Below are 26,293 nucleotides of genomic sequence, written 5' to 3'. Positions count from 1 at the left end.
TGTAGGACGTGTATTTCAGTTCATAATAGCATACAATTAGTAGAAATCACGTAAATACACACCGATTGATTAGAACTATTTTGCGCTCAATTCCAATTCCACCACTTTACACCACAACTATAGATAATATAACAAGGATGAGCAAGAAGCAGCCTTCCGCTTATGGCGCACTCCCTAAGGCCGGTCTCACTGAGGCCCAAGTGCGCCAGGAACTACAGAGGTGCGTCCTTCGAAAACACGTTTTTGCACTTGTATCACAATGCCATCAAGATATGGCATCGCCTTATATGATCCAAATTTATATCCTATTTCTATATTCTATGACTTGCAATATTACCTTGACGCTTTCAAATCATTGCAAACGACCACTCCCAATTCTCAACATTTTGCTGATTCACTAGGTACTCAAACATGGGCAAGGTCGCTTGGCAAGACGGAAGAGTCACCGGCGCCGTCTACCACGGAGGCCCAGAACTCAACAAGTTGTTAATGGACGCGGCCGGAATGTTTGCAGTCTCAAAGTATGCATCTTGATCCACGCTTCCATTTCCATTCATGCTCGATCTTGCACTCACACACGCTCCTCCTATAGTCCTTTGCATCCCGATGTCTTCCCTGGCGTCAGGCAAATGGAAGCGGAATGTTTGTCAATGGTTCTCCGAATGTACAATGCGCCAGCAGACGCTGGGGCTTCTTTCACTTCTGGTGGAACAGAGGTAGAGGATTAAAACTTGCCTTGACTTTACCATTGCCGAGTCTTACATTCTATTTCAATTTTTCAGTCTATCTTGATGGCATGTATGACCTATCGAAACATGGCCAAAACCCTTCGAGGCATTACAGATCCCAACATGGTCGTCCCACGAACTATACACGCGGCATTCGACAAGGCAGCCGCATACTTTAACATTACGATCATTCATGTCGATGTTGATCCAACCACTGGCCAAGTCGACTTGCAAAAGATGGAGGAGGCTATAAACCCTCAAACCGTGTTTTTGGGATGCTCATCGCCCAATTATCCACATGGTATTGTCGATAATGTTCCCAAAGTTGCGGCATTGGCCAAGAAGCATAATTTGCCTTGCCACGTGGACTGCTGTTTAGGTATGTCTTTGTAGAGGCGATACATTGATATTCGAACTCAGCGTATACTTGCCATTACGTGCTCTTTGATATCCTTATTAAAAAACATATCCTTGCTATTACATAGGTGGTTTCATTGTACCGTTTGCTGAGAAAGCTGGCTATCCGCTACCGTACTTTGTAGACTTTAGAAACGAGGGCGTCACATCCATCTCTGGTAAACAAACTAACCCTGTCAAAAGAATCAAGCTCGATGGTGTAAAATAGGAGCTGACATGATTTTTTACTAGCCGACCAGCACAAATATGGATTCGCCATAAAGGGTAAGCAAAATCATTTTGTTTACAAGCATACGAGATTCTCACGCTTACAATTCCTCAGGAGCATCCACTATCATGTATCGCAACAAGGAAATCCGTAAACACCAATACTTTGTCGCACCCATGTGGCCTGGCGGACTGTATTCGTCGCCTTCCACTGCAGGATCTCGATGGTAGCTGCATTCGGTTCTCTCTACTACATTTGTCTATATTATTCAACATGATTCGTATTCAATCAGGGGAGGATCAGTTGCATCATGCTGGTCTGCAATGGTCACGTTTGGTGAAAGTGGTTACGTAGAAACCACACGCAAGATTATTGAAGCCAATAGGAAGATTGTGAAGGGGTAGGCAAGACGTTCGTAGTTACTTTCAGCGGTTGAACGTAGACCACCGTGTGATATTTCGAATGGCTGAAGAACTCGTTTCAACTTATACGACCATTCTATTCTTCACAGAGTCAGATCCGTTCCGGAATTAATTGTTATTGGAGAGCCGCTGCTCACCGTAATCGCATTCACGTCTCGACCAGGCTCCAACATTAACATTTTTGGTGTTAGTGAGCTCTTGGGTAGAAAAGGATGGTGAGCTAAAAAATAATAGTTGGATCTGCATCACAGGCTTTGGCACTCATTCAACTTGCTTTCATCTACCATCTAGGTCGCTCGGCAATCTCCAGGTACTTTTGCTGTTGTCGAAACGACTCATTTATCTTTTGCTAACACTTAAGACTTTCAGCACCCTGCTGCAATCCACTTGTCAACCACATTACTCCATGTTCCTGTTGCTGACCAGCTAGTGCTAGATATCAAGGAAGCCGTTGAAGTCTTGCGTAAAGACCCACACGCTGGTGATGGAGCAAAGACCATGATTTACGGGTCTCGTGCTGAAGTTGGCGATGACAAGCTCGGATCGAAGATGGATGGTGCACATAAGTTCTTGGATAGTCTTACCCGTCTCTAAACCTTTCCTCAATAAAGTTGGTCCGTAATCATGCAAACATTAGTTCTTCATTCACGTTTTTTACTATATTTTCAAGTCCAGGCAGCACTAAAGGTATACAAAAATCAGGAGGGGAATTTTACATTATCAAACTAGCTTTAAAATTGGGTGTATCGATTTGGTGACTAATTGAGTCACGATGGCCGTTTATTCCGAGAAGGAGGAATACACCTATTGTGGACAGAAGAGAGTCAGTATCAAGATGGGAATAGCAAATTAGTTCAATCCCGTACATCTCGAGCGGCTGGGAAGCTAGTCCCATTAAATTGAGTTATCCTTGAAGATAACGTGGCCCTGATGGAGGCAAATGATATTGGTTCGGCGATGCGAACGGCTCTAGCTTGCTTCAGCACACCGACGGATCGTGACCAGTTGACTGGATGGGTGTTGAGCTCCTCTTGCTTTTGCTCTCGTAGTTTGAATGATTCCATGGATTATTTGATATTTGGTTTGTTTAAATTGAGATGGGCTGTTGAAGAGAAAGGCCGAAGGTTAGAATGTAGTCTAGTAAATCCGACGACTGTGCCGTACCTGGAGTATGTCTTGTAGTCTGTAGTTGCTTGTTGTTTGTAGATTCGTATGCGGTAGCGTGGATTGCAAAGCAAAGAAAAGGTCCTGTCACCGAACTCGAGCGTGACATCACATCACACAAAAACGAGACTGGCCAGAACAAGAACAGAAATAAGATCGATGTAATTCTATATTTATAATCGATGCAATCCACGTTGCTTCTCCGTACATCATCCTGAACTGACGCGTGGCATGCCTTCTGACAAATGGTTTGATAATTTACTCATGGCTTACAGTCCGGTACGCGTCGATTTTTCCTTGACACTCTTTACTGCCGCATCTGCATTCGAAACTCCATATGGGATCCCAGTAGTCTGAAGCAGAACCCACGTTATATATAAACGTGATTTGGTCTCCCATCTTGACACTCTTGATCGTTTTGATATATTGTTCGTCAGTGATTGTGCTGTTTGGCTGACATGAATCTAGTACGAGACGTGTGTGTGAGTGCTTTTTGGAAAATGGAGTGAGGAAGGGACTGTACTCACGGTTTGTGTATCTGGCATTTGACTGAGGAAGCAGCCTACAGAAGATCATTGTCAATGCGTATGATTAGTGAGATTTGAGGAAGCAGACTATACGTAGATCAACGTGCATCAGAAACAACCCAAACAAAGGTTGCGTGAAACTTGATCCATTACCATTTCCAATCCGTGGATCCCTTGGGCTGGTAGTTTAAAACATAAGTCTTGTCATAATCACTCAAATCCTCGTAAACGACATCTGTGTTTGAGAGTTGAGTGTCAGGGTTGATGGTGAAGCGATCCAACCAAATAACCTAAGGAAAACAAACGATCCAAACCTGGGCCTTCGAATTTCTCTACAATTGTACCAGGCTAATGTATAAAACCCTATGGTGTTAGATCGTCATGATGAAAAGCGCGACTGAAGATTCCACAAAATTCCTACCTCAAGATCTCTGGCTGCCACAAGAGCATGGCCGTATTCCACTTTTTCTACTCGTGATACGTTAGAATATATGCTAGGCTGAGTGCTCTCTTGTTGCCCGATGGCCATCACTGTGATCTATTTGATGTTTGGGAAAGAACAACCACTTCTGAACGAATTTTGCGTTTGGAAAAATCTAGCTTTATACGAGAGTGTACACAAAAATATACATATTTCTTCTACCTACAAATCCCAATTCGTTTATACTCTAGTTCTCTAGTTGGTTGAGAATCCAGTCGAGCCAAAACCCCCAGCTCCGCGTATTGTCAAACTCAAATCCTCAACTTCTAATACAGTTGTATGGTAGATACGTTCTAAGATCAATTGAGCAATACGGTCTCCTGTTTTGACTAGCGAATGCAAGGCAAGTTGTAAGCTAGAAGCTGCGCACATACTTTGTTCCAAATATACCAATGTTATACCTTCAAAATCCACATCAGAGAAATTAAACATGACAACTCCCACATTCCCACGATAGTCCTCATCAATAACACCAGCACCGACGTCCAGAAAGTGTTTGACTGCCAATCCAGAACGAGGTGCTACCCGACCATATGTACCAGGAGGAAGTGCGATTTGGATATCGGTAGGCACAATGACTTTTCCTTTAGCTGGAATTACAACGTCTGCCGAACTAGGATGAAAGGTTGATGAAATGAGAAATGCGAAGTTATAGCTTGAGAATGTAAATTTCTTCATCTCATCCGGATCACCATTAGATGATTTGATAAAGTTGATTGAGATATGATGATATTGAGCATACCTGTACAAGTCCCATCCTGCAGCCTTGTCAGAGCCTCGAGTGGGAAGTTGAGCTTTGCTTCCAACCTTCTTGACGAGCAATGGGATTGGTTCGTCCATCTTTTGGCGCTTGGTCGATGGTATGGTAGTAGCTGGTTCTGATGCAGTTGCCAACATTCTGTGAGCTATATACAAGTTGTTAAAAGTGAGCTTTGAGGTATTTCGGTTGTGAGTGAGTTTTGGGGCAAGAAGCTCCGAGGGCAATGACGACAAAAAAATGAGAGATGAACGTGTCAAAAAGCGTCAATAATTCTAAATAATCTATATGAGTTTCAATACTGGACTATATTACAGAGAGAGCGAGAAGACATCGATTATAACACGGCATAGGCGAATACCACAAGTGCGACTACAGGAAGACAGAATCTCCAGTTTCCATCACTCAAAATCCAATCACCAATTATTGTAGATCCATGCGCGACACGTTCACTGGCATACAAAAACACGACTGTCACCACTACGAGATTCAGCCACCAAACCACCCCAACACCGGGCAACACGACCAGCGTAGCCTTAGTATCTGCTGCTAATAATATATGGAATTGCATTATAAACGTCTCTAGAGATATCCGACCAAACCAGGCAAAGAATCCAGAATACGTCTTCCGTAGCTTGGCCGTTGAATTCCGAAGAATGGCATATGACACTACAGGTATGGCCGAAATACCAATATGAAGAGTATTATAATGCACCTTGACTTTGGCTAATGATACACCATTGTCAAGTTGTGTCTCTTCCATATAAATCATATATACCAACAACACGATTCCTATTACAGACCCTACCACAGCACCTAGTATCCATGACGGTTTGACGGGCATTTTACGGAAACGGCTTAATAGAAAGCCCATGGCGACACCAATAAAGCATATATAAGAGTCCAGCTCTAATCTAAACCGCCATTCATTAGCATCCCATCCTTGACCCAGTCCAACTCCCTTGAGCGCATTGAATAGTACTTCGGTTATCGGTGGGAATGATATCAAGGCTTTTGTGATGACTGAAGCTGATATGATTTTGAACAGGACAAACGTCAGCGACGTGCTGTACGTATGTCCAATCCAGAAGACAATCCATATCACTGCAAACCATACAGAGACTAGAGGCGAAAAGTAATATCCAACATAGGGCGAGCCCATGGTCAATGACAAGAGCACTGGTAGTATATTCAACCTCACAAGTACCTATGAATTTAGCAAACTTTAGAATTCAAACACAAACAGAGAACAAAAAGCTCAACATTTCAAGTTACCTTGATGGCTCGCGAAGCGCTGAAATCCTGCTTTGCGTCAAAGAATTGGGCATGACCAAATCCCGTCATGAAGATATAAGAAGCCACTAAAATCCTTATGAGAATGTACAACCACATTACTTGCGAGCCACCTAAAAAGTGATATACAAGGATGGCGATTTGCATCCAACCCTTCCACTCATCGGTTTGATGGCGATTTAGTAGCTCGTCTTTCGGCAAGGTTTCCAGTGTCATCATTCCGAGGACGAGCGGCACCAAGAGGATTAAACCAAATACACCGACGTCAAAGTGTTTTCCAGCCTTGCCAAATATCCACGTTCGATCTGCTAGATACATGTAAACTAGTGCGATGGCAATCCCTTCCATCCCGACCAAGATATCAGTATTTTTCGGACGCCATTTACTAAATACGTCTAGATATCGGATGGCGGATACCCATAATATTACAGCAACGAGGAAGCTCATCATCAATACTTGACCGACACGCGGTGGTTGATACTGCCTGCAGCATGTTGCACTGGGAGCTGCATGAGGTTCCATAGATTTTAATATTTCGGCATTACACCGGTGGTTTAAAAGGAGCTGTACGGCCATTCTACTAACTGCTAAATCATAATGTAGACCGTCCGTTGACGCCTCAGCAGCCTGACGATATAAATCTTCAAAAGCCCTTACATAAATAGCAGCACTGGTATCTGAGGCACCGTCTAAATAGTGAGCGGTTGCAGCCAGATGTGCCATTTCTATATTTAAATCTGCAATACGTGGGTTCTTTAGAGTAGCTTTTCGTTCTTCACTCAAGAGTGCCTCTACCACGGGTGGTAGTGGCAGCAAATACGACACAGGAGCAGCTGGATCTCTAAGAGTGGCTAATTGTCCCAACAATGCTCCGACTCGTTCTATAAAATCCTGATCACCTTTTGGTCCGCCATATCTCATATACCAAGGCCCAAAACTTATGGCCAGCATTGAGATAGGGACGTGAGGCTTTTCCGACAAGTCCTGCTCTATTTCGGTGCCGTTCAGGAATGGATCATATATGAAGTGGTGTTCGATATTCCGTGGGAAGGTGGTCAAGATAGGTTGATGAGCTTTAAAAGTCGTGACATTGGACGGCAGTGGATCCTTTGAGAAGATGTCCAACAGACCATAGTAAATATTACGAGCAGATGAGTCTCCATGGATTCTAGTGCGAATTGTGCTGATGGGGTCGCCGAGACACTGCCACGTTTGAGCAGCATTGTATTCGTGCAGGGTACATTGTAATAATTGGTAGCTCAGACCCTTCCTGTTACTAGTCGGCGAGTAGATCCAGCGACCGGAATCCTGAAGGATTCCATTACAATCGACATGTGATCCTTTTGCAAAGAAATTTGAGGGTGTAAGTTAAAAGCGAGTTCACGATGCAAGCTGCTTGGGATTGATTCACACAATACAAGACGGCAGACGTGTAAAACACAAGGAGTACCTTTCCGAAACCATCTGACTATAGCCGATATGACAGTTATAGCGATGCAAGCTTGAACCATTGTAAACCAAATTCCTGAGCCTTTGAATTTGGCATTTGCAGATGGTGACTTTGAGACCAGACTTTTCCGTTTAGCATGAGTCTCTGTGCTTTCAGTCTCATTGGGATGCCCACTTCCGTCTTCAGAAAGCACCTGCATCAGCAGTGATGCGTTCTCTTCACCACTGGTATTGTTACCATTCATTCGTAAGTTAGCTGTGTATAAGCTAGACGATTAAAGCTCTTCTTAGGCAGCTCTGTACTTGTAAGTGGGATCTACAATCATAATTGCGTCCATCCAGTCGTGCCTAACTCTTTGTTGCTCGATAGTTCCAATTTTCGAAAACAAACAGAAGAGGGCAACCAGCTACAACATTCACTACCGTGAAAATTCACTCTATTTTTGGAAGATATGGCTCATTGGTTGAGAAAGGTACGAGTTGAACATAGCCATCAACATCGACACGTCAAACAAATCAACATTCATTTGACGTGACATTTTTTGACCTAGGCTGCAGTTGCTTTACTCGCTGCTAGCTCAACCACTATATTCCCAAATCAAATTGATGAAGATACTAGTGGACATTGGCCATTTGAAGTCACTGCGCCAATTGCAAAACCAAACACTCCATCGTGCAGTATCCTCTTGGCCCAAACATCGTTTGGAAATACTTACGGTCGTCCGTTTGTTGCGTCGTATACTCCTCAATGTGGTGGTGACCCTCAGGCTTGGAGTCTGATTGTATTAAAGTACGAAGCTTCTGGGACAGGTAGACAGTTTGATAGGACCTCTGGAGTCTGGCTCGGTGGAGTGGAATTGTTGAGAACTACTACTGCCGAACCTTCGCCAAACTTTACCGTGTCGTGGACTATTGAAAAAGTAAAAGTGCATTTCCATCGGTTGTCAACAAAAATACTCATTGTTTGTGTCCAACCCTTTTCGTTTAGGATGTGACTCGCTTTGCTTCAGTATTCGCCCTCAAGAATGCCAAATTGGTTGTCGCACTGGACAATATAGTCAACGACATATATACTGCAGTCTTGCATGTCAATGTGACAGCCACCTTCTATGCTACTGATACCCAAAATCCACCTGCTATTGTGCCAAGCCTCGTAATTCCAGTATCAGCATCCGAGAAGTCGTATGGTTGGTGGTCGATGCGTGGTGAAGAGGTGTCTTATAGGCTCCCGCTTGTGCCACGTAATGTAGTAAAGGCGAGGTAACGTGCAATTTCAATCTGATGAAGTTGCTCGTAAATTCGTGTAACACTTTCTCATGCTGTTTTTCATTGATCAGTTTGGAAGTTTTCATATCTGCTCATGGTTGCGATGAATTTTGGTATGTACAAATTGTGATGTTTATTCCATTTTATTTAAAGCAGTTTCTTTGTAGGTATACCAACATACCTTCCTCAGACCCAGAGTGCGGGAACGGAACCTTCAAAGAACTCATGGTCTCCTTGGACGAGAAATTGGTATCCGTTGCCTGGCCAACAGTCACAATCTATACTGGTGGCATAAATCCGCTCTTATGGAGGCCCATATTTAGCATTCAGGCATCCGATGTACCCTCAATCGTCCTCGACCTTACGCCTTATATTTATATATTGACAAACAACGACCGACATACCATTGGCCTTAGTATCTTCAACGCCAACTCTTACTGGCTCGCAAGTGGCAGCCTACAACTATGGACCGACAGCAGTATAGAAGTTTCCAAAGGTGGAATTATAGAGAATGATATCCCAGCACCGGTCTTCATCCACACCTTCAATAATATCACAAATGAATCAAAAACCATCGCCCATCGGAACATCTCGTATTCTGGATTCTTATTTGGTAGTCAAGGCCTTGTAAAAACTATAGTGCGGTCGAAACTGGACTTTGACAATGTTGTCAAAGTCAAAAGTGGATTTGACAATGTTGTCAAAGACAAGTCTGGCCCGAAAGTGGGTTCCAGTGGGCAGCAACGGGTGTTGGGCGTGAATAGAGTATCTCGAGCAGAGGTGGACGATCAAACGGTCTCTCAGTCTCAATCCATCGAGACTGTCGTCGAGACTATAGGAATCAAAAAGTCTGTGGAATCACTTCAAAGGGAGAACTTACTAGAGCTCCATGTTGTGCAGACGTCGTTTGAAGACAAGAGTTTTGCGATTGAATCTGAAATATTTCAATCGGTGAATCTCGAGAAATTGTCACCAAACACTTTGATATCCGTAAACACGAAACAGCAGTCTGATGGTGACTTTTTTAGGAACGCCACTACTCAAAAAGGGGGAGGTCAGACAACTACATCGCAGATCTACGATAAGATTACAGATGTAAAAGGTGCACCGCGTCGCTGCTATACTCGAAGTGTTACAGCAACAAATGGCAGTATCACGTTTGATGAATCTGATAACACATGTAACACGACACTGTAATTATACATAGACTAAATTAAAAATTATGAAAACTAAAACACCCCTAGTTCGGTTTGAAGCGACTTGTCTATTTTGTGTCCAACGTTCCGAACTTCAACTTTTAACAGTCAAAAGCTACAGTGTGTCTGAGAATATGGTTGTAAGTCAAGTAGAGATCTGTCATAACGGACCCAAGCTCTCGCAATTCGTCTATGGTATGGAACCCTGCATGAAAATGTGCTTTTGCACTTTCTTTTGACACTTTGAACGCAAACCTCGATTTCATGCTGACTGCGACGTATACTGACAAGTTTCGACCGAGGTTATTCACTAAAATAACTTTTTTTCTTCCTTAGGAACATGGCGACTAGCTGATAACGGAGCGACACGAGATCCTCATTTGATTTTGCAACGAATTCAAAAATGTGTCGAGCTCGGCATCACATCATTTGACTTGGCCGATATATATGGAATGTATACGTACGAGAAGGTCTTTGGCCAGGCTCTCGCACTCGCTGGACCCGAATTCAGACAAAGGATCCAGCTTATTACGAAATGTGATATCGTTGCAAAGTCGGATGCATTCCCGCACGTGTCGGTCAAACACTATGATACGTCCTTTGAATATATAGTAGCAGCTGCCACTCGCTCTTTGCATGAGCTTGGTGTGTCCTACTTGGATGTACTCTTGCTTCATAGGCCCGATGTTTTGATGGACGCAGATGAAGTAGCACGAGCCTTCCACGAGCTCAAATTGCAAGGAAAAGTGCTTCACTTTGGTGTATCGAACTTTAATAGGGACCAGTTTGAATTGCTACAGAGCCGCTTGGATTTCCCACTTGTTACGAATCAGATTGAGGTGTCGTGTGTGGAGATGAAGCATTTACATGATGGGACATTGGACTTTATGCAAAAGATACGGACCTGCCCTATGGTTTGGTCGCCTTTATGTGAGATTGACGTTCGTTTGGAAAAACACAATGATCATGCGTAACAGTCACAAATTTTAGGTGGTGGTGCCATTTTCAAAAGCGATCAGCCTGAAAAAATTGCCAGGATAACGGAGGCACTTAAATCTGTGGCTGCAGAGATTGGACCCGAAGCCACTATCAGTGATGTAAGAACTCTGACGTCTCTCGCACCAAAGTATGCTTTGCTCACAACATCGTTCAGGTGGCCTTTGCCTGGATCCTAACATTGCCCTCAAAACCTATCATTGTATTGGGCACAAACGATTTGGCAAGATTGGAACAAGCTTCAAAGGTCAACTATAAACTCAGCCGCTCCCAATTTTTCACTATTTGGCAAGCGTCGGCTGGACGCCGTGTGCTATAAGTAGTGCATTGAATAAGCATTCACCATCATCATGTAAAGTCATTGTAAACACAATAAATCATTTAGACCAGACAAAGATTTTTGACAATTTACATGTTTCAAGCAATACATAGGTTACAAGTGTTCATTTACAAGAAGATTACTTACAGTCCGTGCTCAGCAGCTCTAGCAGTAGTATAACGCATCCGTTTCATATTCCTTCTGACAAAGAAGGCATCTGGAGGCTCCACGCCTGGATTTTGAGCATAGTATCCGTCTACTCGACTTTCGATATAAAAATCATTCCGTAAATAGAAGCGCAGGGCACTTTCATTAGAGGTCTGCACGTGGAGACAGACATGGTCTACAGACACATCATATTCCAGGTTTGAAATGATGTGGTTTAGCATTAATGAGCCTAATAAGTGCAAGATGAGGTTGGTTTTCTAGCATGCATCCGATTAAGTGAGGATACAAACCTATATGAAGTCTCCTATATGGTTCCAGCACACATAGAGTCATGATATATACTCGACAGGATGAGTTATCATAGTCAGGTGGTTGACAATCCGAGGAGAATACCTCCTTTCGGCATGAAATGGATCCAATGCAATCGTTACCAGCATAAGCTACGATAAAACGATTTACCAAATCTTGCAAGATCTTGTGTTTGCATTGTGTGTGCACTCACCAATACAACTAAGTTCGTCCGAATGTGTTTTGACGATATCATTATAGAACTGATCAGTGTACTTTACAGGTATAATGGCCTCGTTGAGTATGCGGAGATGTGACACGTTGTCGTCTGCTATCGTTCTCAATGTCAGCGTTCCGACACTCATGGCCATAGATAATACGTTATGACTGTGCCGCTGCAGTGGGATTATAGGTGTTCTCGCTTCGTGGAGAGGTCTTCTGGAATGTGATTGCACTGGGCTTTGGTTGAGTGCTCGAAGGGGTGACGTTTTAATTGATGCTGTTGATGTTGGGGATTCCCAAGAAGAGGCAAACCGATCCTGCATATTCATGTGCGTTGTAGATGTGTCATCGGGATGAATCTGGCCTCCGACTCTCCTCCTCATCGTGCGTTAATGTTTGCAGAAAGAATGAAAAGTTTGACGACAAAAAGCAACGATGCGACGCGTAGTAGCGTAATTTACAATACACGCTTTAGTCTACTTGCCAAAGATCCCAGTCTCAAGAGTCTTAGGAACTAGGAACTCGACAACACACGTCATTACAAAGTCTCGGAAAACATAAATGTTGGAACCATAGCTAGGTTGCAGATCCACGACAAGACAGACATACGGTAAAAGTGCAACAACTTCTTCTACACCATTCTCGCTACAATCTCGTATACAAACCATCTATATTGACAAACGACCACCTAGAATACATGAAATGTACAATGCAATACAAAGAGAAGGCTACTCGGCATTTGAAGAGGGTACGTCAGCGTCTTATTATCTACAATTCGTTGTTACTATGTGTATCATTCATTCTGTTCCTTGGAACTCGTCTCATTGCAACATTGTCTTCCTTTACAGGCACACCTTCATCGCATCAAAACTCGAAGAAATGAAAGAAAATGGGTTACTTCTCATTCACTTTAGGCCTACTACTCCAGATCTGGAAATCTACTTTATACTCAAGTCTCTCGATATCTGCAAGGAGTGGAAATTCACCAACTCTTTGGAACGCTATCATCAAAATGTTGACGAACATAGGTGCTTCTCCTGGCGTAGGAGACAAGAAGTCTTTTGTCATATTCCAAGAACGACCTGGCTGGGAAGAACTCAACTAGCGCTCAAGTTGTTTCTCAGCAGTATCCGTATATGTGAACAGCATAGGTTTTAACCAATGGTGTCTGGGTTAAACGCGCAGACGCATATAATTCCATTTCGAGTGGTAGATCCAGCAGATTTGGATTATATTACATGTTTTATTTGACATAGCACTCATTGTACAATACTCAAGGCCCTACCAATAATTGATGGATATAATCACCAAAACGATCATAATATACCAGATCCAACTGACTACACGTGCTGCATGACGTGGAAGAGTTGAAGACACGTTGGTACTATCAAGAGATACAGCTTTAGGTGGCAGAATGCTCCAAGGCGAGCCTACACCACCAGTTGACACAACCACGTTGAATTGTACACCGTCCAAGCTACCATTCCCACTACTACCATTATATTTCGAGATATCAGAAGCAGTAAGAGTCCACGAAAACGTGACATTCTCGCCCTTGTTATCAGGCACAGAATGAGTGATGGTACTGCCTCCCACGTCAGATTGTTCGACTGAAGCAGATGTACAAGCACTACTGGTTTGTGGCCTAAACATCGTCTTTGGATATGTAAATGTGCCAATATGTGAATTGGTCTCAACAACACTGGTTCCATTCGACAAGGCAAAGATAGGTAAGCCATACATAAGTAGACCATTCCAAGGGACAGGTGAGATGATGGAGAGTTGTAGAGGTACTTGGGCAAGCTGCGGTTTGTCGACCTTTATCCTGATGCGTGTGCGAGTTTAAAAAATGTCGCGAAAATGTCGAAATGAATAGACACAAACCACACCGAATGCCAGTATCAGATTGAGCAAGCTGATGACCAGATTCAATTGCGTGCTCATTGATTTGACATCTAGGTATGGAAACACTTAGCAAATGCGAAAGAACAAGGTGGAGTGAACTTTGGCAAGACAACCTTGGAGCACCATTTGGAAGACACGAACCCAGTACACATAATCCCAAGAGTATCAGTACGATTTTCTTCATATTAGCACTCTTTGGCGTCCCTCTTTGGTGATTTCATAAGATTTTGTGAGTTGGCGTGTTTTTCCAATGTTGGCAAGTTTTCAGGAGCAGCTGTCGCTGTGTAATGGATTCAGCGGAATCTAAGAGTTATACATCGAAGTGAGGTATATGATATGATGTAGGGAACAGTTTCAAAAGTGAGCGATCGCACCAAAGAACTGGTCAATACACCGACCTTGGATCAACGTTTGGACGAGACCAACCAAGAAGACAAGGGCACAAGAGTATCACCACAATGTCTTACATTTTTATCATTTCCTTTGGGTGTCGTTCGGTTGCTTCAATAAGTTTTATAGATTGTTGTTTTTCACATCCGTGTCAAGTTTTGTGAACAAGCGAAAATTTTGTGTTTTTGTGCGATTCGTTGGTTGCGCTCCCTAAAGCCATGGACGAGGAGAGTAAGTGCAAAATGTTTAGTTTCATGAGATGTTATCTTGCAAGTTTGAACTCGGAACAATCGTCCTCACCCTCTCCACTACAATTTATCGAAACGCAGCTTCCGACGATATCGAACCAGATCTGCGCATGATACCCACAACACAACAATCATCTGCACTACATATGTTGGCAAACATTGCATCTCTGAAACTAAATCAACAGGTACTTGCTTGAGACATCTGGCATCAACCACCAAACGAACCACCTGATGTTGGAAGACTGACTCGCTTTCTTCTTTTTGCATCTGGGACAGCAGCAGAGTCTCGAAGCTGATACCCGGCACATACCAGACAGCTATAGAAACAGTATACCTTCCCATGACCTACACTACTCCTATCCAATATCCGGTCCAAGGTCAACAGCGTCAAATTCATCAACACACCTGGACTTTCCACTGTTACCGCCCACTGCTTCAACTTCTTCTCACTCGCCAGCATCTGAAAACGTTTATGATTCTACAGAACTCCATACCCAAAACTCTGCTACGCCTGACGAGTTTGACGATAACGATAATGACATGACAGACGACCACGAACCCTCGATAGCTGCTACAAGTAGAAGACGGAAGTCGGTAGTCTCAATTCCATCAGATTACGATGATCAAGCGCCACCACCACATTTTGATAGACGAAAGTCGATTGTCTCAGATAATGACGATCAGAATGCTGGTGGATTAGCTGGAACAAGAAGGAGAATGTCGTTATCTACAATAGATGCAGCTGGAAAGAAGGTGTACAAATGCCCCAAGCCTTACTGCTCCAAAGTCTATAAAAACAGCAACGGCCTAAAATATCATTTGGAACGAGGACAATGTGAGGCCGACGTGGATAATGGTGATTCTGATGTTGATACCCCCGATGGTAAGTAGTTCTTTATGCGCAGTTTCTCATTTACGGCAAAAACCAACCTGATCCAATTTTTCTCACAGATGTTCGCCGAGCACATCGACCATACGTTTGTTCAGTGTGTCAAAAGAGGTACAAGAATCTGAATGGCCTAGTAAGTATCTTCGACAGCGCATTTATCAAAGTTTGTGACTGTGACGCTGACTCTACCTTCAACTAGAAATATCATGCTCGAGTAACAGCAGGACACGAAATAGAAACAACTCTTCGCGTTGCAAAAGGAAGGCGGCCATCGACAAGTCAGGCCTAGCTGTTGCGAAACGCGTAGATGATAGAAAAACTCATATACTGGTAAACTTAACTGTACAAACGAAATTGCATAATATAGAAGCAAGTAATAACATTAAACTGTCGTTTGACGAAGATTTGATGCATTTGACACCAAAAAATTGCTCGTCAACGCGCTAAAGTTTCAGTGCAAAGAAATTCCTCGCTAACTTGATCTTGTCAAAGATGTCGTCGATTTTCGACATCCTAGCCCCAGAACTAGTTGTGAAAGTGGTCGCCAAGGTAACATCGTCTCACAATTCTAGTCTTCACTCTTCTCTGTTCTGCTTGACGGTTTTTGACTTTGTGAAGTTTTTTCGACGCATTCACCATCTTTATACATATATGATAGCTATCGCCAAGGGACGTGTCTCGTTTCAGCAGGACCTCCATTGCTGCATCTCAGATTGTCGATGACAATTTACTATACAGAGGTAATACGTCGAAAACACATCAACATCACTATTGCTGACGAAAAACTTTACCAAACACAGAAGTGAGCCATTCAAAGCACACCATCGTGGATCCAATTCCATTCCCAGTTCCTGGTGCTAGTACTGGCGAGTTAACGTTCAAGGCTCGAACGCCAGACTACAAAAAACTGTTAAGGAACTGGTCGAGTCCAAGCCCAACCACACTTCGGATCCATAAATCCTCTTTGAAACGAACGTCTGTATCAACACATACGAATGTGCTGGCTGTCACTTCTGAAAACAATTCGACGATCGAGATCTACGATATAGAGAATGGGACGATGATGGCCGAGCTGTTTGGCCATATACGTGGAGTTAATGTAGTTAGACATTGCTCTGCAACGAATCCGTTTCTTCTTGTTTCTGGTGGACGTGATAAGTCAACAAAGATTTGGGATTTGAGAACTTCGGTAGAAGATCCAATTTTGACTGTGAGTAACTATTTCTATCAGAGAATTTATATAGATTTGAGATGACCATTCTTGTTGACGTAGATTCTGGACGTTCATACGGACGAGATACATGCTGTGCAATTGGCCGAGCACTACTTGTTCTCTGCAAGTGCCGATGAGACTGCGGTTGTGAGTACTAATTATTTGCACATAGCCATTTGAGATCTCACCAAATCGGCTGTAGATGGTCGATACACGGTATTACGGGACCGAAGAAGACAATGGAGTACTCTTCACGTACGAAGGTCATCAAGACTCGATCTTTGCTCTGGACTACAATGGAAATGGTCTATTAGTAACCGCATCGGCCGACCATGATTTAAACATATGGGATACCAACGATGGTGGTTGGTTGAGCACAATCAAGACTCCATCTGAGTGTTATTCGGTCAAATGGTCACAGTATCTGAAGAAAGGCAGCAAATCGCATATAATGTCCGCAGGAGATACGGGAAACATTCATCTGTGGGACTTTGATTCAAAGAACCCAGACGAATATATCGATACTCCGATATGGTCGTTTCGGACTGGGTCTCAGATATCGACATCGTCGTGGGATGAGATGGATGGAGCCAACGGGTTTGGGAGACTTGCTGTGGGCGGTTGGGATACGCATCTACATGTCTTGGATTTGACGTCAGACAGAATCGGTGTTCAAGTTGCCATTGATCCGGATGAAGAGGATATCATAATTTGTGAAAAGCAGACGGACGACTATAGGTGTAATGTAAGGAGGTCGAAAGGGCATACCGTATACGATTATTATGCTCATAGTGGACCAATATCGGCTGTTACTATGAATGGTGGTAGGATCGTGACCGCAGCTCACGATGGCTCTGTAATAATTTGGAAATTCGATCATGATTGCATATGAAAACATCAAGTATATAATCAATAGATCACGCTGGTAACTATATCGCTCATTCATTAGTATATATGAGGCACGATAGACTTCATTTTATAAGAAATTTACAAGGTTATTGAGCTGCTGCTGCAACGGTTGATCTAGGTTGAATTGGTTTGAAGCCAAGTTCTTCTACAGGAATAGCGTACTCTCCCAGCTTGGCCTCATAGACCCTCATCATGTCATTATAAGCCTACATCGAAAACGTGTGTGAGCGAACGTGGAGCAATTATCGTTGAATGTAACAAATGCACAAACCTTTGTTGTTTTCGCTAGATCATACTGAAGCTCACGAACTACAGTCGGGGTGAAATCGTTTGAGTAAATTGAAAGCCGTTTTGTGACGAATGAAACAAAAAATAACTGGCGATGAAAGGACGGTAACGACAAGACAACCATACCTTGTGAGTTCTTTGATTCGAGCACTTCCTCCAAACGTTTGGTTATATTGCCGATGGACACAGGATCCAGATTTGACGCGCGTAATACTTCAGACAATTGGAGATCCTTTCGTTCTAAATTCTCACGTAATGATTCGACCTTCTTTTCCAAGATCTAATGATACGTTATACCATGAGAATCACGATCAGAATATAGGATTAACCGCTATGATTTTCATACCAGATTCTTGAAAGCAGTCTTTTGCTGAACACCTTGTATACGTTCAACAAACTCTTCATAAAGCTCATCCCGTTCTTTCTGGGCTCTCTCGAATCGTTGCGTCAAGACTTCGTGCTCCCACTCTAGCTGCTTGAACTTTTCTTCTGTGACTTTGAGTCTAGCTTTGGTTGAAGCTAGAGCTTGACGATCTTTTTCGTGAGATAGCAATTGTCGTTTGAGGGATTCACATTCGTTGAGAGCGGCTGTTAATGGTTCGGATAAGCGTTTGTTTTCTGCTGTTATGTCGGCCATTAGTTTCTCGGATCGTTCTTCCTTCTTCTTCATTTCTTCGACTTGTTCCTATATGGGTTACGACAACGATGTGAGTAACGATGCTTCAAGATAGAAATCTGGTGGGTTTCAAACCTTGAGGGAGTTGATTAGAGCCAAATTGTTGAGAGTAATGTCATTGTAATAATTCTTGATTTCAGCAAACGCCTTTTCATGACCTCTCATCAAGGCATTAATCTGACCATTTTTCCTCTCCTCAACTTCATGGATTTCAGCTTTACGTTTGACCTCTAGCTCTTCTCGAACATTCTTGCTACGTCTCTCGTATCTTGCATGTAGTTCCCGAGCATGGCGATCAAAGTCTGCTCGTAGTTTGGCAATTTCAGCATCATGTTTGAGTTTTAAATCACGAACAGCGGCTTCGTGGACTAGCGAGCGTTCTCGTAATTCCAATGACAAGGCACGGGAATCTCGTCGTAGAGCAGCTTCTTGGCCCGCATGTTCATCTTGGTCATGTTGAAGGGCACGTTCTGAGTCTGCTTGTAGGTGGGCGACATTGTTTTGGTATTCGTAAAGCAAGTGCTTGACTTTTTGCTTGTAGACCTGTCGGAAATAGGAGTGTTGAGCTTGTTGCCCAATTGCACAAAAGGTGGGATGGTCAACAAACCTTGATTTCCACTTGATGCTTCTCTTCTTGCTCTTCCAATTCCCGATCCTTGTTTAGCAGTTCAGCACGAGTATCAACCAATTCTTGCTTTGAAATTTCCCAAAAATCAGCAATCTTGTCCCGCTCCAACTGATAAAAGTTTCGTTCCTCCTTTTGCTTGACGGACTCTTCCAAGACCTTCTTCTTTTCTTCTTCCCATTCAGCAAGAGCTACAGCTGGATCTTTGCCAGGAGATGATGGTTTTGTGGTACTTGGTCCACTTGTTGAACCATTTCGAGATTTCTTGAGGAGCGCCTGGCTACCAGCGGCTCCACTGGCGGACATTGACATTTTAGAGGAAGCGGCGATATTTGGTCGAGATCCAGCTAATTTCATGCTTGATGCCTTTAATTTGGTAGTTGAATTGCGAGCAGAACCACTAGGGCCGGCGAGTGGTTGGCCTCCATCTCCACCACTTTGAGATAGAGAGCCAGAGGGTTGGCGTGATAATGACGCGGCTCCAGTAGGTGGTTTCGAGGTTGTGGTGTTTTGCAATGCAGTGTTCGACGCAACACGCGAAACTGGTTTAGACTATGAAGAAGATATACGAGTGAGTTCAGAGAGTTGACCAGTTTGAAAGGTCAATGCTAAAGGATATGTTTCACACCATGATTGCTTCACCACTATATTAGATTATGCTCGTTTGTGCTAAAAGTGTGATTTTGTGCTGTTTCCGCAACGATTCTCACCGGAACATTTTTTCACATACCGGTCGCTCACTGAGCTTACAGTTCAGCAAGTAACATAACAATTCCAAGCAATTTTTGTTATAAAGCACTTCGTGACTCCTTACTCTTGAATTCTTGTATATAGCATTAAGTCCTCGTTTTGTAATTGAAGCAGCAGGAACATGATGGTGACGCGACAATAATTGTTTCAATATAAATCTGTGCACCTAGAAACTAGCATCCTCTTGAAGAGCAAGTCGCGAACGCGTTCAGCTTCACCCACCTTCAGCACTCGACTCCCACAAAACATAGCGATCAAGATGGGCAAACAACCGTCCAGGAAGACTAAGACAGCATGGAGGAAGAATGTCGACCTCTCAAAGATCGAAACTTCTTTGGCGGAAATCGAAGTCGAAAGGCGTCAACATGGGTGAGCTAGCCTCTTTTCTTCAAAACACATTTTCACAAAAAAAAAGTGGACAATAAGCAAGAATGTAGTTCGTTTTACTAAATTCTCTTTACATGTATTTAGAAAACCATTACATCAACAGCCTGATGAGTCTCTGTTCGTCATTGACAAGAAACCAGATCCGAAATGTGAGCCAACATTCTCACATTTTCAAGACCAACAACTCACATATTATCATCTCACTCAGACAAGATAGCCGATCGTCGTGGTGTTCTACGCCTGGATCAAATACTGGCTCAACGTAGCAAGATCCCAAGTTTCAGCACTCGACCAAAACAAGAAAAGTCTGCATTCCGAGTAAAAGTCAATAGAAACTTGAAGGGAGAGGCTGCACTGATACAGAAATTAGTTGAAAAGGCCAAAATCAAGTCAGAAATCAAAAGGAAGGGCGTCAAAGCTATTCAGACGAAAACAGCTAATCTAAGTGCAAAGGATGTCCAATTGGGCAAACGGGGGAGAGAGCCATGGGATGATGGTATGGCGGAACAGCCTGAATACGCACATCTCAATGAATATGTGAAGGCAACTCTGCCTGTTGCCGTTAAGGTATTGGAAAAGGACTAGCAAAGCTTTTTTTTGCTGGTCAATCAACCCACACATGTATTTGAATGATGTAGAAACCCAAAACCGTAGCATCTGCACCTGTAGATCTGCCCGCAGTCGCTATACCACCACCTGGTACATCTTACAACCCAACATATGAATCACATCAAGAACTGCTTCAATTAGCAGTCGACAAGGAAGAATCCCGTCTTGCTAAAATCGAGCAAGTGAAGAGAAAGTTGTGGTATCCTCCTGAATTGGATTTATTGGTATGTCGTCGTTGTTGTACTTTCAATAGCAGGTTTGTTGGTAGATATCCAACCCGTTCTCCCTAGGACGATGAAACGTTTTTTGACGATCAAGATAATGCAGACGATGAAGATGATGATGCTGCTCAGGAAGGTGTGAACGGCGTAGTGGCGACTGGTATAATCAAAAGACCAGCAACTGCAGAATTCCGAAAGACGAGAAAACAACGGCTTGAAATGGCTAAACGGGTCAAAGAAGAGTATGAATTGGAAAAGAAGAGAACGGAGAAACGGATGAATAAGGAGCTCAATCGGTAAGTGCTTGTATAGTATACACGAATACGATATTGGTGCGAAAATTCGCACATTTCCTCACATCGCCTCTCCATCCTATTGCACTATATAGGCTAGGAGAAATCAAGAAAACACTAGAACAGAATAAGTCTACCGCCGAAGGCTCTGAAACACCTCAACCAGCCATCCAACAAAAACACAAACAGAAACGACTAGGCCCTCATAAACAAAAAGATGAGCCAATTGATGTCGTACTGACTGATGAATTGCCAGATACATTACTTCAACTCAAGGTTGGTTCAAATGGTTGCTCTGTTCTACCAATCTTGGTGTCTGTTGCGTTTTTTTTTTGTTATCATCGAACGATGACTAACAATGCATTTCAATCCCTTGTCGTAGCCTGAAGGAAACACCTTCCAAGATTTGTTTTTGGGAATACAGAAACGAGAACTTGTTGAACCTCGTAAACCTGTTTCCAAGAAACGCAAGTTCAAGGTCAAGACTTACGAGTCGCATGACTATAAGCGATTCGTATAATAATACAATGCTCTTTCTTGTAAATTGCAATACCCTCTTATTGTGTTTTCTTGAACCTTCGCCTTTTCATTCCTTGCGCTGTGTCGTGTATTTGTAACGAGCTTTTGCAATTGTGACAACACTCAAGACCGAAACATAACGAACAAACGTTGGCAAATGTGTATGTCTATAGATCCCAATTTATCATTTGTAGAGTGGTGTGTGTAAAAAAACAAACTATTTGAACGAGAATTTTACGGCTAAGTTTTACCTACAGAAGTGGTGGACTCGTGTTAATAAATGTCTCCTTTTCTACGAAATTGACTCCATCACGTACTGAACAAGAATAGATTGTTAGTTGCTGCCAAAGCTATAACACCATCCCTTGGATGCCATGAAGCATGAAGAATCTTCTTGGAGAAGTCTAGAGCATCCACATTCGCAAAGTCCTCCTTTCTAGTAGTTTTGCGATTTTGCATGACTCCCTTGTTCTTTGTTGATCCAGCTCTCTTGGCTTTGAATGCGGATTTGTCTGCTTGTAAAATAGTGTCTTGTTGGTTGACACAATCATATATATGGAAGTAGTTGCTGTAAGATCCTGTAAGGACGTGCCTAGAGATTGGGTAGAGGATTTTGAGTTATTCATTTAGGCAGGATATTGTTTGTCGTCGCAACTTGGCACGTACGTTCCATCTCCGGAGAAGGTAGTTTCAAACTTGTCAAAGATGCAATCATTTTCGTACAAGTCACATAACTTGCTTCTCAAATGATCATGGATGGGGATGGTTTGCACTGGTTTGTTTTCCATATTCAAGTCCCAAATCTTTACCGTGAGATAGTCTCGTGATAAAATGTACCTTCCATTACGTGAGAATTTGAGATCTGAGATGGATGAAATGATTTCTGAGAAGAATGACTTTGTTGAAGGGTCTTCTTCCTCTTCAAACACTAGACAAGAACGTTGGATGACACGTTAGTTGACTACACTTCCACACGGTACTTATAAATCCACATTACATTTTGCATGCCGATCACACAATGCCGACTGCCTCATGTCTGCCAATTTGATTGTGCCCTTACTACTACTATACATGAAAAGGTTGCAATGGATTGGATGGAATTCTGCTGCTGTGATGACTTCGGTCAGTTCTTCCATATTTACAGGTTTAATATCGACAATGTCTACAAAAGAGAGATGGGCATGTAAGAAATCATCCCCGTTATAAACATTCATCATTCAAAGAAGAATACAACTCACTAAAGCTCTGATCCGAGACATTTAAATTCCACAAATTGACTCTCAAGTCGTCGGCAGATAGATAGGTCTCTTGATCAGAGTTTACCGAGATTGAGTTGATGTGGTATGCATGAGCATTTTGATAAATCTTTCGAGGGATTGCGGCAATCATGCTGTCGTGATGGACGAGTTTGGGTAATTTTAATGATTTTTTCCCATTCATTTGGTGTTGACTCATTCCTTCTGATGCGTTCGATTCTGAGACTACTTTGATTGATTTTTCGAATATCTTCCATAGTTTTATCGTCTTGTCTGCGAGACGGAGATAGTAAGTTAGTTATGTTGCGACGTGGCTTTAAAGTCGGGATGGACGATTCAAATCATCCTCAGACAAGATGATGATTACCGTTGGTAGAGAGTAGAAAGTGAGCCGAGTTTTGTCTTTTGCACCAACGAATCTTGTTGATTTTCTCTTCGATTTCCAAACTCTTTAGATAGTCGAATTCAGGTTCGTGAGATTGGAATTCCGTATAGAATTTGTACTCGCAGCCCTTTTTCTATGTGTGGAGAGTATTACAGGAGGGATGAGTACGTTCGTTTGACGTGTGGTGAGTTGGAGCATCATCAGCAGTCGAGGTTTGTACATTGTACAAGGATGGTAGTGTTGAATAGCAATAGCATACTGCTCATGTACGATGAAACAAGAGTGCATACCCCTTCGTTTCGTTCAAAGAGGACTACACGACCGCCCTTATCACCGGTAGCTAGGTAGTCGCCCGTGTCATCGAATTCGACAGCAGATATGATATCAGCTAAAATAAGAGAAATAAGAGATGTATGAGTTGAGATACGTAGTTGGGTAGATGGTGGATAAGAGGCCAGTCGCATTTATGCAGAGTTTGACATTGTTTTTAAATCATTTGGGACGAGATGCGCGTATAGGAGAATAAGGCAAGGAGAAGATGACAAGGGATAGAATGGGGAGAATAGGGGGAATAAATCAAGCCAGTGTGGGCATTCATGGATTTTAGGTTGGATTCTCATCCAACCTTTTTATCCCTTGCCCACAAACAAAGAAGACCATGGGATATAATTACCTTCAGTGACATCTTCTACCTCGCCCTTGTCTCCAAAGCACTGGGCGAACTTCCAGCCATTGTCTTCCTCGGTCCCCTTTGTATAATTCGACATTGACCTGACGATTACGATGCTCGAAAATGTGTTGTTGATATTCTCGATGATGAGCGAGGTGTGACTCTTCCAAACCAGAAAATAAGCGATATATACGTGTATTCAAGCACGTAAGTGAATAGAAATTTTAATCTTCATTTATTGGTCTAGTACTCTGACACGAAAACGCGTTTGTGTTGCAAAATCACGAACTGTACAAGGAGGCTGCTCCTGTGTAAAAGGAGCCCTTTATCAACGAAACGATCAGAATGAAGAGATTACTACTCTCATACGGCTGCTGTTTCTCTCCTATTGGGCCGCTCTCTCTTCACTTAGTATTTCAGGACAGTAGCTTAAACACTACACATAGCTACTAACCAATGAGCCAGTCAAGCTCTCCACCGACTCTGTCCGCTCAAGGACCATTATATGTAGCTGCCTCCAGTCTTGCAAATGACACTTCTTCTCCGTCGGCCATGTCGGGAGAGTATGAATATGTTGACACCGTCAATTCAAACCTAGTCTGCTGCATATGCTACGCTCCTTTCACGGCTCCAGGTACTATTGCTTACGTAGCTTACACCACTCGTTGCTACTGTGCTTGCTTGTTTAGCCAAACATGAAGCTTGACATCATCCATGTGATATGTCATTTACCATTCCACCAACATTAACTTCTCCTTTCACCACATAGTATCGGCTTCATGTGGCCATACCTATTGTAAAAGCTGCATCACACAGTGTCTGGCTGCTACCCCCGAAGACTCGACTCCTTCCTGTCCAATTGATCGAATCCCACTCACCACAAACGACCTACTCCCCGCCGTCAAAATAGTCACAAACATGGTCGACGAACTAGTCATATACTGTATACACAAACGAACCGGATGCCCCTGGACGGGTCAGAGACAACACCTAAACATGCACTTGAACGATGAGTGTTTGTGTGTCCGTGTGAAGTGTGAATTGCCCGCTTGTGGCAAACTCGTCCTCCGCGGCGATCTGGAAGCTCATATGAAGGATTGTGATTATAGAACCGTAGAATGCTCCCTCTGTAAAAAGTCGCTATCTTGGATTAATCTCGAATCCCATCGGAACGAATGTCCAGCTGAAGCTGCTACATGTCCGTACTGTCAAAAGGAATTGGGCAGACACGAGCTAGAAGCTCACTCTTCGTCGTGTCCAGAGAGACAAGTTCCCTGTCTGCATGCTAGACATGGATGTATATGGCAGGGGAGATACCAGGACAGAGACACTCAGCATACCCTCAGCTGCCCATATGAAGCTATAAAAGGCTTCCTTGTATTACAGGAACAACGTAACGAAGAACTGGCTGACGAAAACAGAGATCTAAAAGGTCAAGTAGCATTGCTAAGGCAGGAACTATCAGAGTTGAGAGAAGCTGCAGTAGGACCAGACCATCTTCAACAGGCACTAGGTCCACCACCTATACTAGATCCACCAACTTTGGAACATCTCAATCAAATCGTCGCAGAGAACGAAATACTACGTAATGACATGGAAGCAATGACACAAACTATCGCTTCAGTAGAACTCAATCAAAATATGGCTCTCTTATCGGAATCCAATCGATTGCGTGAAGAAATGCAATCTGTAAGAGCAATGTGTCAAGCGGTACAGATGCAACTGGTATATTCTCTTGATCGACGTAAGGATGGTGCTGGACCAAGTGCTGCTGCCAATGTAATAGGTGCTGTAGCTAAAGCCCTAGGACCAGTAGGTGGACCTTCACCGGTCGTAGTAGGTGCTGGTGGTGTTCAAATACCGCTTGCCTCGCCAAGTCTAGATGAGGCCAAACTATCAGATATGGCCATTGCCACTCCGCGTCAGAAATGGGTTAGATCATCATCTTCAGGTACGTTTTGTTTCATACATTAAGTTTGGGTCGGCTGCAGATACATACCTACTGTGCAAGGAGAATCAGGCTAAACATGTTGCTTTTGTTCATAGATGAACGATTGAATACCAGTCCAACTGCTAGCCAGCAAAATACAATCACCAAGCTGTAATTTATAACCCACATGTACTCAAGCTGCAAATTAAAAATCATAACACATCATTAG

At 43.1% G+C, this 26,293-nt stretch overlaps 11 protein-coding genes across 11 annotated transcripts; 4 read left to right on the top strand and 7 right to left on the bottom strand.

Moving 5' to 3' along the window:
• Positions 1 to 137: 137 nt before the first annotated feature.
• SmJEL517_g02959 (uncharacterized protein) lies at positions 138 to 2,369 on the top strand (the record flags this gene model as incomplete). Its single annotated transcript, XM_031168887.1, has 11 exons — positions 138 to 220; positions 402 to 521; positions 593 to 716; positions 783 to 1,107; positions 1,214 to 1,303; positions 1,377 to 1,409; positions 1,468 to 1,579; positions 1,646 to 1,753; positions 1,865 to 1,990; positions 2,067 to 2,085; positions 2,145 to 2,369. The coding sequence occupies 11 exons, from the start codon at positions 138 to 140 to the stop codon at positions 2,367 to 2,369; spliced, it is 1,365 nt and encodes a 454-aa protein (XP_031025158.1).
• An 839-nt stretch (positions 2,370 to 3,208) lies between these two features.
• On the bottom strand, positions 3,209 to 3,484 carry SmJEL517_g02958 (uncharacterized protein; the record flags this gene model as incomplete). Its single annotated transcript, XM_031168886.1, has 2 exons — positions 3,209 to 3,403; positions 3,467 to 3,484. The coding sequence occupies 2 exons, from the start codon at positions 3,482 to 3,484 to the stop codon at positions 3,209 to 3,211; spliced, it is 213 nt and encodes a 70-aa protein (XP_031025159.1).
• A 131-nt stretch (positions 3,485 to 3,615) lies between these two features.
• On the bottom strand, positions 3,616 to 3,995 carry SmJEL517_g02957 (uncharacterized protein; the record flags this gene model as incomplete). The annotated part of the gene is made up of 3 exons (XM_031168885.1): positions 3,616 to 3,701; positions 3,781 to 3,814; positions 3,888 to 3,995. The coding sequence occupies 3 exons, from the start codon at positions 3,993 to 3,995 to the stop codon at positions 3,616 to 3,618; spliced, it is 228 nt and encodes a 75-aa protein (XP_031025150.1).
• A 147-nt stretch (positions 3,996 to 4,142) lies between these two features.
• On the bottom strand, positions 4,143 to 4,844 carry DUT1 (dUTP diphosphatase; the record flags this gene model as incomplete). Its single annotated transcript, XM_031168884.1, has 3 exons — positions 4,143 to 4,276; positions 4,349 to 4,560; positions 4,690 to 4,844. 3 exons carry the CDS (start codon positions 4,842 to 4,844, stop codon positions 4,143 to 4,145), a joined length of 501 nt encoding a protein of 166 aa, XP_031025151.1.
• A 197-nt stretch (positions 4,845 to 5,041) lies between these two features.
• Positions 5,042 to 7,691, bottom strand: SmJEL517_g02955 (uncharacterized protein; the record flags this gene model as incomplete). The annotated part of the gene is made up of 3 exons (XM_031168883.1): positions 5,042 to 5,911; positions 5,980 to 7,337; positions 7,448 to 7,691. The coding sequence occupies 3 exons, from the start codon at positions 7,689 to 7,691 to the stop codon at positions 5,042 to 5,044; spliced, it is 2,472 nt and encodes an 823-aa protein (XP_031025152.1).
• A 207-nt stretch (positions 7,692 to 7,898) lies between these two features.
• SmJEL517_g02954 (uncharacterized protein) lies at positions 7,899 to 11,223 on the top strand (the record flags this gene model as incomplete). Its single annotated transcript, XM_031168882.1, has 9 exons — positions 7,899 to 7,919; positions 7,998 to 8,366; positions 8,435 to 8,706; positions 8,784 to 8,825; positions 8,880 to 9,892; positions 10,017 to 10,103; positions 10,245 to 10,838; positions 10,899 to 11,005; positions 11,062 to 11,223. The coding sequence occupies 9 exons, from the start codon at positions 7,899 to 7,901 to the stop codon at positions 11,221 to 11,223; spliced, it is 2,667 nt and encodes an 888-aa protein (XP_031025153.1).
• A 143-nt stretch (positions 11,224 to 11,366) lies between these two features.
• Positions 11,367 to 12,284, bottom strand: SmJEL517_g02953 (uncharacterized protein; the record flags this gene model as incomplete). The annotated part of the gene is made up of 3 exons (XM_031168881.1): positions 11,367 to 11,620; positions 11,682 to 11,831; positions 11,894 to 12,284. The coding sequence occupies 3 exons, from the start codon at positions 12,282 to 12,284 to the stop codon at positions 11,367 to 11,369; spliced, it is 795 nt and encodes a 264-aa protein (XP_031025154.1).
• A 5,257-nt stretch (positions 12,285 to 17,541) lies between these two features.
• SmJEL517_g02952 (uncharacterized protein) lies at positions 17,542 to 19,675 on the bottom strand (the record flags this gene model as incomplete). Its single annotated transcript, XM_031168880.1, has 7 exons — positions 17,542 to 17,661; positions 17,727 to 17,764; positions 17,870 to 18,023; positions 18,090 to 18,428; positions 18,495 to 18,962; positions 19,027 to 19,596; positions 19,673 to 19,675. The coding sequence occupies 7 exons, from the start codon at positions 19,673 to 19,675 to the stop codon at positions 17,542 to 17,544; spliced, it is 1,692 nt and encodes a 563-aa protein (XP_031025155.1).
• Positions 19,676 to 20,053: 378 nt separating this feature from the next.
• On the top strand, positions 20,054 to 21,824 carry SmJEL517_g02951 (uncharacterized protein; the record flags this gene model as incomplete). Its single annotated transcript, XM_031168879.1, has 7 exons — positions 20,054 to 20,163; positions 20,266 to 20,330; positions 20,390 to 20,748; positions 20,820 to 21,014; positions 21,081 to 21,307; positions 21,400 to 21,580; positions 21,687 to 21,824. 7 exons carry the CDS (start codon positions 20,054 to 20,056, stop codon positions 21,822 to 21,824), a joined length of 1,275 nt encoding a protein of 424 aa, XP_031025156.1.
• A 239-nt stretch (positions 21,825 to 22,063) lies between these two features.
• Positions 22,064 to 24,231, bottom strand: SmJEL517_g02950 (uncharacterized protein; the record flags this gene model as incomplete). Its single annotated transcript, XM_031168878.1, has 8 exons — positions 22,064 to 22,074; positions 22,141 to 22,415; positions 22,490 to 22,751; positions 22,821 to 22,985; positions 23,062 to 23,352; positions 23,447 to 23,597; positions 23,755 to 23,852; positions 24,138 to 24,231. 8 exons carry the CDS (start codon positions 24,229 to 24,231, stop codon positions 22,064 to 22,066), a joined length of 1,347 nt encoding a protein of 448 aa, XP_031025157.1.
• A 359-nt stretch (positions 24,232 to 24,590) lies between these two features.
• SmJEL517_g02949 (uncharacterized protein) lies at positions 24,591 to 26,239 on the top strand (the record flags this gene model as incomplete). The annotated part of the gene is made up of 3 exons (XM_031168877.1): positions 24,591 to 24,768; positions 24,904 to 26,085; positions 26,181 to 26,239. 3 exons carry the CDS (start codon positions 24,591 to 24,593, stop codon positions 26,237 to 26,239), a joined length of 1,419 nt encoding a protein of 472 aa, XP_031025104.1.
• Positions 26,240 to 26,293: the final 54 nt, after the last annotated feature.

The sequence above is a fragment of the Synchytrium microbalum genome (genome assembly GCF_006535985.1).
Source record: "Synchytrium microbalum strain JEL517 chromosome Unknown SmJEL517_scf0014, whole genome shotgun sequence".
Lineage (NCBI taxonomy): Eukaryota > Fungi > Chytridiomycota > Chytridiomycetes > Synchytriales > Synchytriaceae > Synchytrium > Synchytrium microbalum.
Note: the sequence above shows the minus strand (reverse complement) of the source record. Positions and strands in the feature narration are given on the sequence as shown.